The 18542-nt window shown below is 44.0% G+C and overlaps 1 protein-coding gene across 1 annotated transcript in view; it reads left to right on the top strand.

Annotated features, from left to right (window-relative positions):
• LOC124787273 (ATPase inhibitor, mitochondrial-like) overlaps positions 1–17960 on the top strand; it is a 36710-nt gene extending 18750 nt beyond the window's left edge. The window contains exons 3-4 of the mRNA XM_047254327.1: positions 6395–6539; positions 17753–17960. Coding sequence (XP_047110283.1) covers positions 6395–6526 — 132 coding nt within the window. The 3' untranslated portion in view covers positions 6527–6539; positions 17753–17960. The remainder of the gene's footprint in view (positions 1–6394; positions 6540–17752) is intronic.
• Positions 17961–18542: the final 582 nt, after the last annotated feature.

Below are 18542 nucleotides of genomic sequence, written 5' to 3'. Positions count from 1 at the left end.
CTTGATGCCCACCGATTGCCTGTGGTCCCACAGTTTCGTTTCCTGGGTTTTCTTTTTGACAACAAGCTCACTTGGCTGCCCCATATCAGACATCTGAAGGTAGGATGTTTCCGTAAACTCAATGTCCTTCGCTTCCTTGCCCACTCCTCTTGTGGTGCGGACCGTTCCCTCCTTCTCTGTCTTTATCGTGCTCTAGTTCTGTCTCGCTTGGACTGTGGTTGTCAAGTTTATGGTTCAGCTGCTCCTTCCACAGTGCACGTGCTGGATCCAGTCCACCATCGTGGTATCCGTTTGGCCACCAGTGCCTTCCCTACTAGCCCTGTTGATAGTCTCCTGGTTGAAGCTGGGATCCCCCCCCCCCCCTTTCTGTTCGGCGGTCCCAGCTTCTGGTGTCTTATGCACTCACTATCTGTTCCTCTCCCACTCATCCTTCCTATTCTATCCTGTTCCCAGACCATGGGCGTCGCCCACCCGACTCCCGCCCTCGGGCGGGTTTACTGGTTGGGCTCCGCCTTGCGTCTCTTTGCCATGATTTTCAGCTTCCTCCTTTGTCCTGCCTTCCTCGCTCCCTCCCCTCCACCCCCCCTTGGTTAGTTCCTCGACCTCGAATTCGGATGGATCTCCGCCGAGGTCCAAAAGATTCCATCCCCCCCCCCCCCCCCCCCCCCCCCCCGGTGGTGTTCCATTCCTTTTTCCACCAAATTTTATGGGAGTTTCGGGATGCTGTTGTTTTTTACACTGATGGCTCTAAATCTGCTGCTCATGTGGGGTATGCCTTCAAGCCCTCTGTCGGAACGGAAAATCATCTGCTGCCACCTACATGTGGGGTGTTTACTGCGGAATTGATGGCAATTTCCCAGGCCCTTACCTTTATTAAACAGTCCCAACACAACAACGTTTTGTTATGTACAGACTCGATGAGTGGCCTTCTTGCTATTGACCGGTGTTTTTCGCACCATCCCTTGGTCTCTGCCATCCATACTTACCCCCGTTTTCTGTAACCCCTCCTGCAGCGGATTTACGGCTTCACATCAAATCCCACTTCACACAGTCATGGGCCAATTCTTGGGAGGCTACTCGCCTGTCTAATAAACTTTGTGCGATTAAGGTGACACCAGGCCCGTGGCGTTCTTCCTTTCGCCTCTCCAGAGAGGACTCAACCACACTGTGTCTTCTCTGCATTGGCCATACCAGGCTGACCCATGGTTTTCTTTTGCATGATGAGCCACCCCCACTTTGTGGTTGTGGAGCCTTCCAGTCGGTAGCCCACATTTTGGTTGAATGCCCCCTTCTTTTGGCTCTGCGTGCTAAGTACAGACTCCCCCACACTTTACCTTTGATGTTGGCTGACGATTCCCGGATGGTCTCTCTGGTTCTCGGTTTCCTCCGGGAAAGTGGTTTTTATTCTCATTTTTAAGATTTTTAATCTCTCTCTGGTATTGGGGCAGGGCGGTGAGTGTTTTGGTGTCTCCCACCGTAAGTAGTGTTCGGAGATTCCCGATTCACCTCCCTGACTGAAATCCTCTTTTCTTCGCCTTTTACTCTATTTTTATCCTTTTTTTTTTAAGGCTTGGTTAGTCTCCTTTTTCCATACGTACTTCTGCATTCTAGCGGTTGCACCTTTTAAGTCACAGGTGGTCTTGCCTCTGCTGCTTCAGCATAGCGTTGGGTTCGTTCTCTTGCTGACTTCCCTCATTTTTTTACTATTGACATGACTGCCTTTTTACGTTTTTAGTTTTTTCCATTTTATTGTTCTTACTTTCTTCAGATGTCCCATTAGCGGAATGGAACATATTTGAAACAAGGGACTGATGACCTTGCTGTTTGGTCCCTTAAACAAACAACCAACCAACCAACCAACCAACCTAGATTCTCAGAAGCAGCATGTTATCATACGCTTCTCTGTGCGTGTATTGCTTCCACATTTGTCATGCTGTATTAACTCACACATTTATATTGTGCAGTGAAGCTCCTTATGTTGCGGTTACAGGCAATCATTCACATCCTGCTAGAATATTCCTTCCTCCTGGTCCTCCATGCTAAGCATAACCTTCCAGATTCTTTGCCTCTGATATTGGCATGCGAGTCACGCACAATTGAATTGGTTCGTCATTTTCTCCTTAAGAGGTTTTCTCTCTCTGATACAATGTTTTAAACTGCTTTTGAGGTGGGTGTTGCTTCTTTGGGTTGGGGTGTCTCCAACTGCATGCTAAGACTGGCAACCCTCAAGCATCTCTCTTTTACCAGCTGCATTGGTAGTCCCTTTTTCTTTTGCACTTTATTAGCTGTTTCAGGGGTAACACTCCAATCAATAGTGGATGCTGTACCGCTCTTTAACCTATTGGGGGTGGGACAACCCGTCACAAGCAGAGCTCTGGAGGAAGCTCACATGACCCCACCCCATTGCTGACCTGCTTAGTTCTCACACATTGTTTTATTGTTGTAGGTCCAATTGATAAGTATTATGTTGTCAGCTGTATCACTTTTTATTGTTATTGCTCTCCTGTGTTGAACTGTTACTGTATAACTGTCAGCCTTAACAGCACTAGCAAGGGGTCAGATGTGGGTGGGTTTTATTCTGCCGCAGATGAACCCTGGGAGAACCCTCATTTGCTCTCACCTAAGTACTTTCCCAACCCAAATACTTTTACTTCTCCAATTATGCCTCAGTTCTGGCAAAATATTGTTCTCAGTGTCACGTATTTCCCACTACTACATACTTCTATAATGTAGTCAGAATTTCTGGTGGACGTTACTAACTTCTAATGAACTAACTCTTGACGGAGTGACAAATGATCTCTGTTTAGTAACTTAACCTCCAACGAACCAACTGAAAGATGAAACAATGAAAGGAAAATCAGTGTGGTCACATCATTTAAATACAGGGTGTACATAAAGTCCACAATCACTTTCAGTTATTTATTGCATGAGAACCAAACATTGTACAGATATCATACATATGTCATTTTGAAGAGAAACCCTGAAAGTTTCTCCTTCCCCCCCCCCCTCCCCCCCCATGTATACTGCAACAGCGCAGTTTGGTAATTTGCCAATAGTCAGAGCTAGTCGCAAACATGGCGAGTTCAGGTGCAGAGTGAGCTTTCTATGTGTTTGAGTTTGACAAAAACAAGTTTGCTACAGCTGCTCAACAGATGTTTAGAACCAAGTATGGTAAGAAGCCACCAACAAGAAAGGCCATTTACCACTGGCATAACAAATTCGTTACAATGGCTTGCTTGTGCCTGGCAAAGAGAAGCGAACATCCCAGTGTGAGTGAAGTAAATGTGGAGTGCATACCAGAGACATTAATAATGAGTCCAAAGAAATCAGTGTGCCATGCATCCCGTGAACTCAAAATGACTTCAGTGATGGTGTGGAAAGCCCTACGACAGAAGCTGTCTATGAAACCATTCAAATTGGAGCTAGTGCAGAAGCTCAATGACTATGACAAAGGCAAGCATTTCAAGTTTTGTTCACAGTTGCAACAACTGAACAAGGATTGTTGATTGCTTAATTTTTTAGCTATGAAGCCACTTTTCATACTAATGGTAAAATGAACACGCGTAATTGTCGAATCTGGGATACAAAGCATCCACACAAATGCATTGAATTTGAGCATGATTCCCCAAAGGTACATGTTTTTTGTGCCTTTTCACATCAAAAACTGTATGGGCCATACTTCTTTGCTGAGAGCCATTCATCTTTCAAGAGGATGGGGCTCCACCCCATTTTCATGTGAAGTTTGTGGGTACCTGAACACGGAGCTGCCATGTGGATGGATCAGCCATGCTACAGAAGGGGCAGCCATTTCATGAAATGTCCTTCCTGATCACCAGATCCCACTCCATATGACTTTTTTCTGTGGGGACACATTAGAGATCTGTTGTATGTACTATCTCTACCACATGATGTAGCAGAGCTCTGGGAGAGATTACAGGAAGTGACTGCCACAGTCGATGATGCCGTGCTGGGACAGGTAAAAAAAAAGTTAAAGAGTTTCTCTTCAAAGTGCAATGTGTATGACATCTGTACAATGTTTAGTTCTTGTGCAATAAATAATTGAAAGTGTTCCCACACTTTATGTACACCCATCATATAGTACCAACAAGCAGGAAGAATGGTACTGTCAAAAAGCCACTAATAGGGAAAGTGAATGTAAGATTTGGATGTATTTGAAGTTCCTTGGGAAGTACAGTGCATCTGTGAAGAAATTAGTAAAACACTATTGTGTGATCATTTCTAGAGTATTGCGCCATTGCTTTAAGCCTGCAAGGAGGCAGCACAGCAGACATCAGATGTATTCAAGGATGAGCTGATAGAATCTTAACATTTTTTGTAGACCATTTAGAATTGTAACCCTTCATTTTCCCCCTTATCAGTATGTTACTGGAACAGGACAGAAAATCTTTACTGTTACTGCAAAGTACACTCTTCGATGTACTGTACATGACTTCAACAGTGTATATGTAGTTAAAGATAAAGCACATGGCATTGTGCATTTGGTGGTGGTCAGACCATGGGCACCTAATGCTTGAAACACACCATCTTCAGAATTTTTGCTTTTCACTATTGATGGGAAACTACTACTGCCACCATGAATTTCTAGAGGATAACAACACATTTGTGTGTCACAGGAAACTATCTTGGCACTAAAATTGGCCAAGAGATAAAAGGACTTGATCTACGAACTGAGTAGCTATCCTGATGCATTCTGGAACCAGTTCCATATGTTGTAGCTAACCATTTCTCTGTAATGTCCTTTCTCCCGGAATGCTAGCCCAATGAGGTATGCAGGAGAACTTCTGTGAGTGAGAGAGATGCTGGTAGAAATCAAGCTGTGAGGGGTGGGTCTTGAATAATGCTTCGGTTCCTCAGTTGATAAGAGCAGTGTTTGTGAAACGCAAGATTCAGAGTTTGAGACTCGACCCAGCACACAGTTTTAACCTGCTGGGAAATTTTATGGCCTTTTTAACAGTCTAATGCATAAAAATGAATATTTGTCTTTCAGTCATCTATGTGTTTCTGTGCCATTAATCAAATAACGATGAAACTACAGTGAGTTGTTGTACTCACACCTGCACATGTTCCTGTTGGTGTAAGAACCACCTACCACCTGCAGAGGTGGGGACTTACTTTTGAATACATTGTGGGAGCAACCAGTGATCAGTGTTATTACTAATATTTACTATCAAAAACAGTCTGGATCACAAATTATTTATTCTGGTGACCGGTTTTGACCACAACTGGTGGTAAATCACTAGTGATTTGCCACCAGATGGAGGTTCTTGCTCATTGGTCTGAAGATGACCACAGTTGTGGTTGAAACCGGTCGCCAGAATAAATAATTTGTGATCAAGACTGTTTTTGATAGTAAATATTAATTTGGGAATGCCTGCAATTTCAAATGACACACTAAATGCATAAAAATACTGCTGGTGTAGGATACCCCTACTACCACTAGAGATGCGGTGACAATGAGAAGGGTTGACATGTAGAAATGTCCAAAAATGTCCTTTAACATCTTCCGTGTGATTAGTTGAATTGGAATACTACATAAGTATGAAGTACACTTGTCTCATTTGCATTGTTCAGTGCATCAATTACATCATCTTTCAGGGCCAAAGATTGTGCCACCAGACTCTATACTATAGGCACATTTAATGTCTTCTCTACGGTCGCATGATATAAAACACTGGAGAATTGGACAGTTGCCAGTGACTGTTCTTTGTCAAACAACTACCAGTTAATCTCAAAATTATAAATTTTCTAAGAATGCTGGTGAAATTACAGTGCAAAATTCGGTAAATACGGGGGAATTACTTGTACAAGTGTGTGTGTGTGTGTGTGTGTGTGTGTGTGTGTGTGTGTGTGTGTGTGTGTGTGTGTGTGTGTGCGCGCGCGCGCCATTCATTCGTTCATTTGTTCATTTGTTCCTAGTTACTTACAGAGAGAGAAAAAGTCACTACAACACACGCTGCACACAGCTGGTTTACAGTAAACTGAATGTAAGATATGAGTAACTTAACCTGTGGATTTATAGTATGAAACTTACTGAGGCACTAGCCACAGCTTACCGAAAAAGTAGCTCTGTTGAAGGTTGTGTACAATCTCATTGTTGTGTTCATGGAATTTACATGTACCATGTATTTCCTAAAATTCATAAAACAACTATTCTTAGGTCTCAGTTTAGACATGGGTTCACAGAAGTTAAACACAGTGTTCACAGTACATTTTCATAATTATAAAATATTTAGTATGTAAATTGCTTTCTTCAGCATATGGAACTGTGATCTGTTGAATGTATAATTTAGCCAGCCTGTCTTCTATTCAGAGGTTTTTCTTAGCCAAATTGCTTTTTCATACTTAGTATGTTTACCATATTAATTTTTTTCAGCAAAAAGAACAGCTCACAAAATTAAAATCAGACCTTGAGGATGAGATAAGTTTCCACGAAGAACAAATAAAGCGTCATCAGGAGGCAATTAGACGCCACAAGAAGAGGGTTGAGGGAATTGATGACAATTAGCAAACCTCGAGCAGTAAGTATTATGTAAAATGTTTTTAAATGGTATTTTATAAGCTACGCTTGCCATCTTCTAACTCAGTTAAGTCATATAATGAAAGACAAAGCTGCTGTTGGATGGAAAATAGAACATTATTAAATGTCATCTTTGGCCAGAATGCTTTGTGCTCGCTCTCTCCCTCTCCCTCTCCCTCTCCCTCTCCCTCTCCCTCTCCCTCTCCCTCTCCCTCTCCTCTCCCTCTCCCTCTCCCTCTCCCTCTCCCTCTCCCTCTCCCTCTCCCTCTCCCTCTCCCTCTCCCTCTCCCTCTCCCTCTCCCTCTCCCTCTCCCTCTCCCTCTCCCCCCCTCTCCCTCTCCTCTCCCCTCTCCCTCTCCCTCTCCCTCTCCCTCTCCCTCTCCCTCTCCCTCTCCCTCTCCTCTCCCCTCCTCTCCCTCTCCTCTCCCTCTCCCTCTCCCTCTCCTCTCCCTCTCCCTCTCCCTCTCCCTCTCCCTCTCCCTCTCCCTCTCCCTCTCCCTCTCCCTCTCCCTCCCTCTCCCTCTCCCTCTCCCTCTCCCTCTCCCTCTCCCTCTCCCTCTCCCTCTCCCTCTCACTCTCCCTCTCCCTCTCCCTCTCACTCTCACTCTCACTCTCACTCTCACTCTCACTCTCACTCTCACTCTCACTCTCACTCTCACTCTCACTCTCCCTCTCCCTCTCCCTCTCCCTCTCCCTCTCACTCTCACTCTCACTCTCACTCTCACTCTCACTCTCACTCTCACTCTCACTACAAAAGAGGCTATGAGCTAATGCCCGGGTTTCCACAACCTCGTTACCACCTGTATAGTTTGCTTCAGAATTGCAAAAGAGAGAGGGAGGTGAGGGAGATAATGAATTACAGTGTCTTTTATGTTGGATATTTCATTGGAAATAAATATTTAGTGTAAGAACTGGCAGACAGCTAATCTTAGAACATTAGTTTTTGTTGAAGAGTTACTAAAAGTAATTACCGTGGCACGTGGAACAAAGAATTAAACAACTAGAAATGGTTGGTGTTTATTGCAGCAAAGTTACCCGAGATTGAATTGGATAATATTGAGATGTTATGAGCAGAGAGAAGTGTGTACAGAGAAGATGGAGAATATGCAGTATCTGTAAAAGTGTTGTAAAGTGAAACCCCTATTTTACATTTTCGTGCAGTCCAGGCTTTAAAAAATGCAAAATTGAGGAAAATGTTACCTCCTCCTCCTCCTCCTCCCCCCCCCCCCCTCCCCACAAAAAAAACCGAGCAAAAACACATGTAATTGTCATATATGATAAAAAAAAAATCCCATCCTCTCAATACTTCATATGAAATCTGTCCAAGTGAAGGAAATTAAATGTACAATACAATGTTTATACAATGACTTGTGGTTTCATCAGTTCTTAAAAAATCACAGATGGGTAACAGCAAGTAAAAACTCATCAGGGTACAAGGTAATGGAGCTATTTTCTGATGTGCTAAGACCACAAATTATATGTTCAAAACATGCTTTTTTGAGAGATCATCCTTGGCACTCATTCAGAAAGAGCAAAAACTAATGAACACATTGAATTAAATCAAAAACATCGCAGCGGCGAAATTGTTAAACCATAAGCATAAATGCAGACTTATGTTTAGTGACATACTTTGTCATCATTGCTGTTATTGTTTAATGCTTTTCTTACGAAGTGCGACATTAAAGTAATGAGACTGATGTGGAAAAAAAATGTTGCATGCCGTTTTAGTCAAGTTTAGTGTTGTCTCCTTCAAAGTAGTTCCCTTCTGATTGCACACACTTTTTCCAGCACTCCTGCCGTTGATGGTAACATTTCTGGAACTCATCTTCTGTAATATTCTCAAAGACCTCGTCACAGCATTTTGAACATCTTGTGTTGTTTGAAAATGGTGCCCTTGACCACCATTTTGACTCTTGGAAATAGAAAAAAGTCGCATGGAGTGATATCTGGTGAATAAAGTGGCTGTGGTATTACTAAAATTTGTTTTGAGGTTAAAAATTGCTGTACTGACAGAGCAGTATGGGGTGGCACATTATCTTAATGCAGGATCTACTTCTCAGCAATGTTGGCACGGACACGAAGAACTCTTTTACGAAGTCTTTCTAACATTTCTTTGTAGTAATATTGGTTAACTGTTTGTCCAGGAGGCACCCACTGTTTATGAACAATTCCCTTGGAATAAATTAGCACACAAGCACTCATTTCACTTTTGACTTTGACATGCAAGCTTTTTTTGGTCTAGGTGATCCCTTTGAGAACCATTGCGAACTTTGTCTTTTTGTCTCTGGATTGTACTGAAAAAACCAACTTTCACTACCAGTGGTAGCACAGCTCAACAATTCTGAATTGATTCCCATTTGCTCTAACACATCACCTGCCACATTTTTCCGTGTTTCTCGCTGTTGTGGTGTGAGATTTTTGGGCACCATTTTTGCACAAATCTTTCTCATACCAAGATCTTCCGTTATTATTAGCTGAACCATTTCTCCGATTGACGTTCAGTAGTTCTGCTATCTTTTTTGCGGGTAATCTTTGATCAGATTGTAAGAGTACATGCACCCTAGCCAAGTTGACATCCATCCATGAGGTTGATGGTCGTCCACTGTGGTCTTCATCTTCAACATTCATTCTGCCTTCACTAAACATTTTACGCCACCGAAAAACTTGAGCTCTTGACATAACCCCCTCTCCAAAAGCCTTCTGAAGCTTACCGTAAGTTGTCGTCATGTTTTCACCCAATTTAAGGCAAAAAGAAATGGCATACCGTTGTGCAATATTATGCTGTTCCATTTCCGTGACGAGAGACACAAACACATGTTAACTTATTACAGCACAACTCACGACTGAGAAGTTGCATCAATGTGCTGCTTGGATTAGAAGCAGCTTATAGATGAAGGTCAAAGATATTGTGCCTATGCAAGCCTGCAGGGTTGCCATATCTTACAAACCCCCCAGGGGGTCCACAACTCTTTTGTGGATACGTGCGTAGCGAGCACGGGACCCCGAGCTAATGTGGCCTTCCTTCCTTTCCAGGCTGTATACCTTCCCTTTCCGCATCCTTCCCCATCCCCCATCTTCCCCCCCCCCCCCCCCACCCCACCTCTGGCTCTTTCCTTCCCTTTCTCCCCCTCTGGGAGTATGGTTTGTGCCTACGTCCGGAGACGGACGCTCGAAAAAGTAACAAATTCTTTGCTTTCTCCGCTTGCAAGTCTTCGTTCTTCTTCTGTCCTTCTCTTTTCCTTACCTCTTCTCTTTGCCCTTCTCTCTGCTGTGGCATTTGAGACCCCTCTTCTTTCCTTTCCCTTTCTCTTTTTTCCTCCCTGTGCGTGTCTGAAGGCCGACACATGCATTTCCTTGCGTAGCCGGTGACGGGGTAACGCATAATTCCCCGCCCCGGGTAGACAGGTAGGACACGTACGTACCCCCTGGTAACGGCCAGGCCCAGGGAGGGGTGATTACCCGAGCTAATACCTTCCGAAAGTGCCGATTGGTCCCTCCGTCCATTTGTCAGGAGGTGTGACCTGAGGTGCGAACAATCACCTAAGGCGGGAGTGCCCTCAGAGGGCCCCCACAAGGGAGGAGCGTGCCATCGGAGACACCGGTAATCATGGGGGATTCTTCCGCAATGGTTTCCTCACCTTCCACTATGTCCGCCCACAAGTGTAAGTTCACTGAGTCTCAGCCACAGACAGTTCTTCCATCGTTGCCACAGTTCCTTGTTGTTTCTCGGTCTGACGAAGGTCACGACTTCTCCACGGTCAACCCTTTCATTATTCAGAAAGGTGTTGACGCAATTGCAGGTCCTGTAAAGTCTTGTTCCAGATTACGGAATGGCACCTTGTTGTTAGAAACAGTCAGTGCCCTCCAGGCACAAAAATTGCTGCGTACTTTACTTCTCCACACCTTCCCTGTCCAGGTGGAACCGCACCGTACTTTAAATTCCTCGCGTGGAGTCGTTTATACACACTCCCTCGATGGATTGTCTGACGACGAAATTCAGCAATTCCTGTCTGACCAGGGCGTAACGGCTGTTCATAGAGTTATGAAAAGGGTTGACACGAACATCATTCCAACCCGCACTGTCTTCTTGACATTTGACAAAGTTCAACTCCCATCGAAAATCAAAGCAGGCTGTGAGATAATTTTCGTTCGCCCTTACGTCCCAAGCCCTACGCGTTGCTATCGGTGTTAGCGGTTCAATCACACCAGCCAGTCCTGTTCCAATCCGGCCAAATGTGTTACGTGTGGCAAGGACGCCCATGTGGGTGCTTGTCCACCTACATCCCCTCGCTGCATCAACTGTATGGGTGACCACGCTGCATTCTCTCGAGATTGCCCCATTTTTAAAGTTGAAAAGCTCATCCAGGAAATCAGAGTGAAGGAAAAGGTGTCGACCTTTGCTGCTTGAAAATTATTCGCCAGTCACCAGCCCACTGTGCCTCAGACAGGAAAATACAGCACTGTGCTTGCTTCTCCTCAGCCAACAAAGGAGGCGGCCACGCAGACTTGCGACCTCACCTGTAGTATCACGGTCGTCAGATCGGCCAGTGCAAAGATCGCCCGTTCAACCTCACCACTTTCGCCTGCCCACTCTATGGCTCAGCCTTCATCGGGTTCTGCTAAATCTCGAGCCCAAAAGTCAGACACCAAAGACTTCGATAAAAGAGCATACTCATGAAGATTTTTTACGCACCCCAACTTCACAACCATCGGTTCCTCCTTCATCTAAACATCATATTTCCAAGAAGGCTAATAAGAAGCCCAGTTCATCTCCTTCTCCGCCAAGGTGTGTCCCATCTACAGCACCACATGGTGGATTTCGCCCTCGGCCGTCTTCTGTGTTGCCGAGGCGCACTGCTGGCGGCCGATCAACCGGCCAATCGCTGGTGGCAGGAGCTGCTCCTGAACAACCTATGGATCAGGATCTTCTGCCTTTGGCTGAACGCCATTCCATGCTGTCGGTCGCAAGCTCTGAGCAGTCGTTGAGTTGACGCCAACCTTTGTCACATTCCTCCATTTTCTGTTTACCCTATGTCCATTATCCACTGGAATATCCGCGGCATTCGAGCCAATCGGGATGAATTGTCGATCCTCTTACCATCCTACTCGCCGGTCATCTCCTGTCTTCAGGAAACAAAGCTGCGTCCCCATGACCGCTTTGTTCTCCCCCATTTTCAGTCTGTCCGATTTGATCTCCCCTCTGTTGAAGGCACTCCATCCCATGGTGGACTCATGATACTCTCCATTATCACCCAATCCCCTTAACCACCACCTTCCAAGCTCTCGCTGTCCATCTCTCCCTTTCTGGATATACCTTTTCTCTTTGTACTGTATGAATTCCATTGTCCACACCAATGGCACGAGCTGATCTCATCTTCTTGGTCAGCTTCCACCCCCTCTATTAGCTGGTTGGGGACTTCAATGCCCACCACCCGCTTTGGGGATCTCCACATCCTTGTCCACGTGGCTCACTATTGCTAGACGTTTTCCACCAAGCGGATCTAGTTTGCCTCAACACTGGGGTCCCTACATTTTTGTCTGCCTCCACGACAAATTTCTCTCATTTGGACCTTTCGGTCGGTACTGTTCCGCTAGCTCGGCGCTTCGAATGGTTCGCCCTTGATGATACACACTCGAGTGACCACTTTCCATGTGTCCTTAGACTGCAGCCTCAACTGCCATATATGCGCCCGCGATGCTGGAAGTTTGCCCAAGCCGATTGGACACTTTTTTCGTGTCTAGCAACATTCGATGACCGTCACTTTCCTAGCGTCGACGATGAGGTCACACATCTTACCGACGTTATTCTTACAGCTGCGGAACGTTCAATACCACGCATCTCCGAACTGCCCCGGCACCCCCCAGTTCCTTGGTGGAATGAGGCATGCCGTGACGCAATAGTGAGCGGCGACATGTTCTTCGCGTTTTCCGCCACCATCCTACTTTGGCCAACTTTATCCGCTATAAGCAGTTCCGTACGCGATGCCGTCGCATCGTCTGCGATAGCAAGAAGGCGAGCTGGAAATTCTTTACTAGCTCATTTAACACCTTCACTCCCTCCTCGGAAGTTTGGAGTCAAATTCGACGGTTATCTGGCGCGCCTAGTTTCACCTCGGTCTCTGGGCTCAATGTCGCGCGTGATACGTTAGTGGATCCCATCGCAATTTCTAACTCCTTGGGTAAACACTTTGCTGAGATTTCAAGCTCTTCAAATTACCCACCAGCGTTTCTCCCGAAGAAACATGCAGCAGAAGTGCAACCTCTTGCTTTCTTCTGTCAAAATCGCGAAAGCTATAATACTGTTTTCTCCATGCGGGAACTCCAACATGCACTCTATTCTTCTCGCTCCTCCGCCCCAGGACCGGATGGTATCCACATCCAAATGTTGCTGCATTTATCAACCCATAGTCTGCGTTACCTCCTTCACATTTATAATCGAATTTGGACCGACATTACTTTTCCCAGACGATGGCGGGAAGCTATCGTCGTTCCTGTTCCGAAACCTGGAAAGGACAAACATCTCCCCTCTAGCTATCGCCCCATTTCTCTCACAAGTAGTGTATGTAAGGTTTTGGAGCGTATGGTGAATTGCCGTTTATCTTGGTGGCTGGAGTCCCGCAGTCTTTTAACACCTGCCCAATGCGGTTTCCAAAAGCATCGTTCTGCAGTTGACCATCTTGTTTCTCTCTCCACTTATATCATGAACAATTTTCTCTGGAAACGCCAAACAGTAGCAATATTTTTTGATCTGGAGAGAGCATACGATACCTGTTGGAGGACCAGCATCCTCCGCACACTGTTCTCTTGGGGCTTTTGAGGTCGGCTGCCACTTTTTCTTCACGAATTTATGGCAGAGCACACATTTAGAGTGCGGGTGAACACTACACTCTCCCGTACTTTCTCCCAAGAAAACGGGGTACCCCAGGGCTCCGTGCTAAGTGTTGTACTGTTTGCCATTGCCATAAATCCAATTATGGACTGTCTCCTTCCTGATGTCTCGGGCTCTCTCTTTGTGGACGATTTTGAGATCTACTACAGCTCTCAACGGACCAGCCTTCTTGAACGACGTCTTCAAGGCTCTCTCGATCGCCTCCACTCTTGGAGCATTGAAACAGGCTTCCCCTTTTCTCCCAGTAAGACCGTTTGTGTTAATTTTGGCAACGTAAGGAGTTTCTTCCACCCTCCTTACATCTAGGACCTGTCAACCTTCCGTTTTTGGATGTCGCTAAATTCTTCGGTCTTATGTTTGACAGAAAACTGTGCTGGTCCTCCCACGTTTCCTATCTTTCGGCTCGCTGTCTGCGATCCCTCAACACCCTCCGTGTCCTGAATGGTACCTCCTGAGGAGCGGACCGAGTGGTCCTTCTCCCTCTATCGCGCCTTAGTGCGCTCGAAATTGGACTATGGAAGCATAGTCTACTCCTCTGCTCGGCCGTCTATTCTTCGGCGTCTCGACGTTTAGTGTCTGTAGCTTTTTACACCAGCCCTGTGGAAAGCCCGTATGCTGAGGCTGCTGAACCTCCGCTGTCCAATCGGCGAGCTGTCCTTCTGAGTCGTTATGCTAGCCATCTGTCTTCCATGCCTGCTAATCCAGCCTATGACATTTTTTTTCGACACCTCCTTGGATGTAGGGTATGCAGGCCGCCCCTCCTCCCTACTACCACTGGGAGTCCGCTTCCGTCAACTGCTCCATTCTCTTTCCTTCCGCTTTCCTAAAACCTTGACAACTTGGGGTACAGCACCGCCTTGGCTCTGTCCCCAGATCTGCCTGCTCTGTGACCTCTGTCAATTTCCCAAGGATGGTACCCCTTCACTTGTTTATCGTCGGGCATTTGCTGCTCTATGTGCACAAATGAAGGAAGCCACATTTATTTACACTGATGGCTCGAAAACATCGTTAGGTGTAGGGAGTGCCTATATTGTTGGCGACACCCCAAATCAATTTTGGCTTCCCGACCAGTGTTCGGTTTATACTGCGGAGCTTTATGCTGTTCTCCAGGCTGTCCACTACATCCGCCACCATCAGCGGATACAGTATGTTATCTGCTCAGATTCTCTCAGCTCTCTCCTCAGTCTCCAAGCTCTTTACCCTGTCCACCCTCTGGTCCACCGGATTCAGGACTGTCTGCACTTGCTCCACCTGGTGGGCGTCTCGGTGGTGTTCCTCTGGCTCCCGGGACACGTTGGTATTTGTGGAAATGAGGCGGCCGATATAGCGGCCAAGACTGCAGTCTCTCTTCTTCGGCCAGCTATTCAATCGATTCCCTTCACCGATCTACGGAGCGTTTTATGTCGTCGAGTTGTTCTTTTATGGCACGCACATTGGTCGACACTTCCCCATAATAAATTGCGGGACGTGAAAGCTCTCCCTTGTGCTTGGACCTCTTCCTCCCGAACGCGTCGTCGGGAGGAGGTAATTTTAACTAGACTCCGGATACGGCACTGTCTTTTTAGCCATCGACATCTTTTAAGTGGCGATCCTCCCCCACTCTGTTCCCATTGCTCTCAGCTGTGGACGGTAAGACACCTTTTAATTGAGTGCCCCTATTTTACTCCGTTACGCGCCTGTCTACAGCTGTCGCCTGATATATCGTCAGTTTTAGCAGATGACACGCGCTCGGCCAATCGCGTTCTCGAGTTTATTAGTGCCAGTGAAATGACGTCAGTCATTTGAAGCTTTTTTTGGGGACCACCAACCCCTTTCTGTAGTGGATGTTTAAGCCTTCCTTCTGCTTTTAGTTTCTCCAATTTTTTTAGTTTCATTCCCATTTCTGCTGGTTTCCATTTTCGGTTTTTACTGTTTACTAAGTCATGGACCGGGCGCTAATGACCATAGCAGTTTTGCACCCTCAAACCAAAACGAACAAACAAACAAAAAATCTTACAAAGAAAATCAGTCTCATTACTTTATAGTCGCACCTCGCGTGAGCCACATTTCATATGCTCTCCACTGTCAGTGTTATTTTAGGCTTTATGGGAGAAACAGATATGAAAAACTGAGTTTACTTCACCAGTTCATGTTACAAGCTTATTAGAAGTCAGCTCAGTGAATTTCTGTACACTGCTTAAAATGTAAATTTGAAAGCAAGCTCAGGTGCTACAATTTGGCTTCATGCCCTCTATCACTGCTGCTAATCTTTATGACCTACAGTGTGTGGTTCAAAGTATTTACATCATTAGTGTGTGCAGTTGTTGCAACTGTATCATGTCAGATTAGAATACAAAGTTCTTTAAAATGTGATGTCGCAAAATCTTTGTTCTGTTTCTGTGTGACATCTGTCATAGCACACCACCTACATGAAAAGTATATTTTCAGCACTTCACAAAATGCTTTCACTTCTACCTGCACTCCCATCACTCAAAGCCTATTCCTCCTCTCCACACATCCAGTAGGTGAGCTCATTTTACATGTGTTAGTGTTGTGCGGTGGCTGCGCTGGCTATTGGGTGACTTAAAAAGTCACCAACCAGTAAGAGTTCACTAGGCAGAAATGGGCGACGTTTCCTTGATTATGACTGATCATATTCTTAGAGATTCAGTGTTTGAATTTAAAATGTTAACAATTGATTTTGTTGGTGAATACAGCACACCGGAAATACATGCAAAAAGGTGAGACTGAGTTATAAGTGGCACAAGAAAAGGTGAAGGTTGGCCCCTCTCGTCTTGTACTGGCTGGGTCTGGAACACTTGGTGTCGATAGTCTTCTTTAACCATTACCACTGCAACCCAACAGTAGTTGTATCATAATTATGTGATGAAGCTAAATCTTGCAGGTTGTGTTGGCTACACCGATACTGGATTATGTCATCTTTTCCTCTCTCAAATCTCCCCTCTCCAAAACAGCCTAAAATATTCCCTTAATGTAAAAATATGGAATTTTTAGCATTTATCTTAAGAGTTTGCACAGGGGCTATGAATTTTTAGTGAAGAATTGTGAAAAACGTAAAATTGAAGTTCCACAGAATTTAAAAAGAAAGGGTCCATTAGTAAGCTAGTAACTCATTGTTGTCTGTAACCCTTCCTCTTTTATAGCAATGATAATTGGGTTAACTGTGTGTTGTTACATGCTAATTCAGCATGCAGATAGTTAGCCATTGCAGTCTGCATTTACTGTGCCAGTCTGATGTCCATATAGATTTTCTGTTGTCTGAACCAAGCAACCAATCATTGATCCCCCTCATAAATAAGTACAGCAGTTTATCACTCATCACAAAATTCTACACTGGCTGAGAATTTGTTATGTAACTAAGACACCAGGAATAGGTTTTCTATAGTCGTGCTCAGATTCCCACACTACCCCCTATTCTCCCCTCTATCCTACACTGTAGAGAAGCATTTGTGTTCACGCCTTTATGGTCAATTTCATTTTATTTAAATATTTAGTTGTTTCAGTACTTCTGTAGTTAAAGGTAAGAGTATTAGTCATGTGCCCTTTCCGTAAAGTATTCCAGTAGCTTGAAATATTTAATATAATGATGAAGAAAAGCATTGTGAAGGAAGTAGTACATAAGTATGTGAAACATGTTTTGTTGTGAATCACCAAATTGGTCTTTCCTCCTCCACAGGACAAAACAAAATTTTATATGGTAATATAATCAGAGGAATGCATCACAAGCTATCAGCAGTCTTGTCTAATAGTTTAGATAATTCATGGTCTTTGTGTTTCATTCATTGCTAAAGCTGTAATCTAACAATTACTGAATATTTTTTAAATTTAGTCTGTGAAATGGGTTAGATTTCATAGTTTGTTGACCTGAATGTAACATGACTTACCTGCAATAAACATCAGATTTCACATACACTGTAGTTCTGGATATCATCTACATTGCTTTTTCTTCATTTATTGAAAGCTGCCATTATCATTTGAGTTCACTCACATAAAGTGTCTATTCTGTTGTTTATCCTTTCATATGATAGTAATAATAGTAACATAGTGTAACAAGTGAGACCCCGTGCAGGTTTTAAAGTGATAATGGGTCTAATGAAATAATGCAAACAATTATTTATGTAATTTTTAGTGTTTACTGTAGTATCATTAAATAGTTTGTGAAAAATCTTAATTTATGAAATATTCATATTTATTATTATATTTGAAGAGGTAAGCTACTGTTTAAGTTCAGTATTATAAGTGAATTTAAAAGCATCCAAGAGTATTTCATTGTGAACGTAATATGCATCAGGTGCTTTGAATACAGTTACTTTTCTTGTTTTCAGAATGCTTGGCTAGCTGGAATGGATATTTTGGAGTTTTTACTCACTAGTAAGCCTCATCAAAAGTACTGATTTTTATGTACTTATTAATTTTACTTGGCAGCAGTGTGGCACCATAGCTATATTGTAATGTACAGTTGTGATGTTAAACTTTGAATGGTATATACTCATTACTGACTGACTACAATAACTAATTAAATGTTGAATGATACACTGTTTGAGTATTTAACTTCATTGAAAAGTCCCAATATGACCTTATTTCATTGTAGTGCCTATTCATATTTGTGCAGAAAATGATTTGAAGCTGTTGACATTTTGTGTATTGTCAAGTCAAATAGCTATTTAGAATGAATTGTTGTCCAGTAATGCCCTGATAACAGGCAATATGTTAGTCATCTCAATACCATTAGCAGTTCCTGCAAATAATAATTCTTGTTTCTCACAGCCCATTGTGAGCCAGCTTGACATCTCTTCATTTGCTTGCGTGTGACCTTTATAAATTTCAGCATAAGATTGAGTGAGCCATACAGCAGAAATCTTCATTCGTTCATTGGTATCCCAAACACAAAATCGATATCAGTACCAGATCATGATGATGGTTGTTGTTGCAAATTGAATATTTTCAGTATTGTTGGAGCTGATATTTTTTAGAACTATTTTTTGTGATAGTTGAAATTTCCATCTTATGTGGCAGCCATCAGATTTGTCTAATTGTATTTTGTGCATTTGTACCAGCAAATGAATTTTATTAAATCTTTTAGAAAAGAAATTGAGACTATGTTCAGTATTTGCA

The sequence above is a fragment of the Schistocerca piceifrons genome, chromosome 1 (assembly GCF_021461385.2).
Source record: "Schistocerca piceifrons isolate TAMUIC-IGC-003096 chromosome 1, iqSchPice1.1, whole genome shotgun sequence".
NCBI lineage: Eukaryota > Metazoa > Arthropoda > Insecta > Orthoptera > Acrididae > Schistocerca > Schistocerca piceifrons.
The sequence above is the reverse complement of the archived record's forward strand: the minus strand, read 5'-3'. Positions and strand labels throughout refer to the sequence as shown.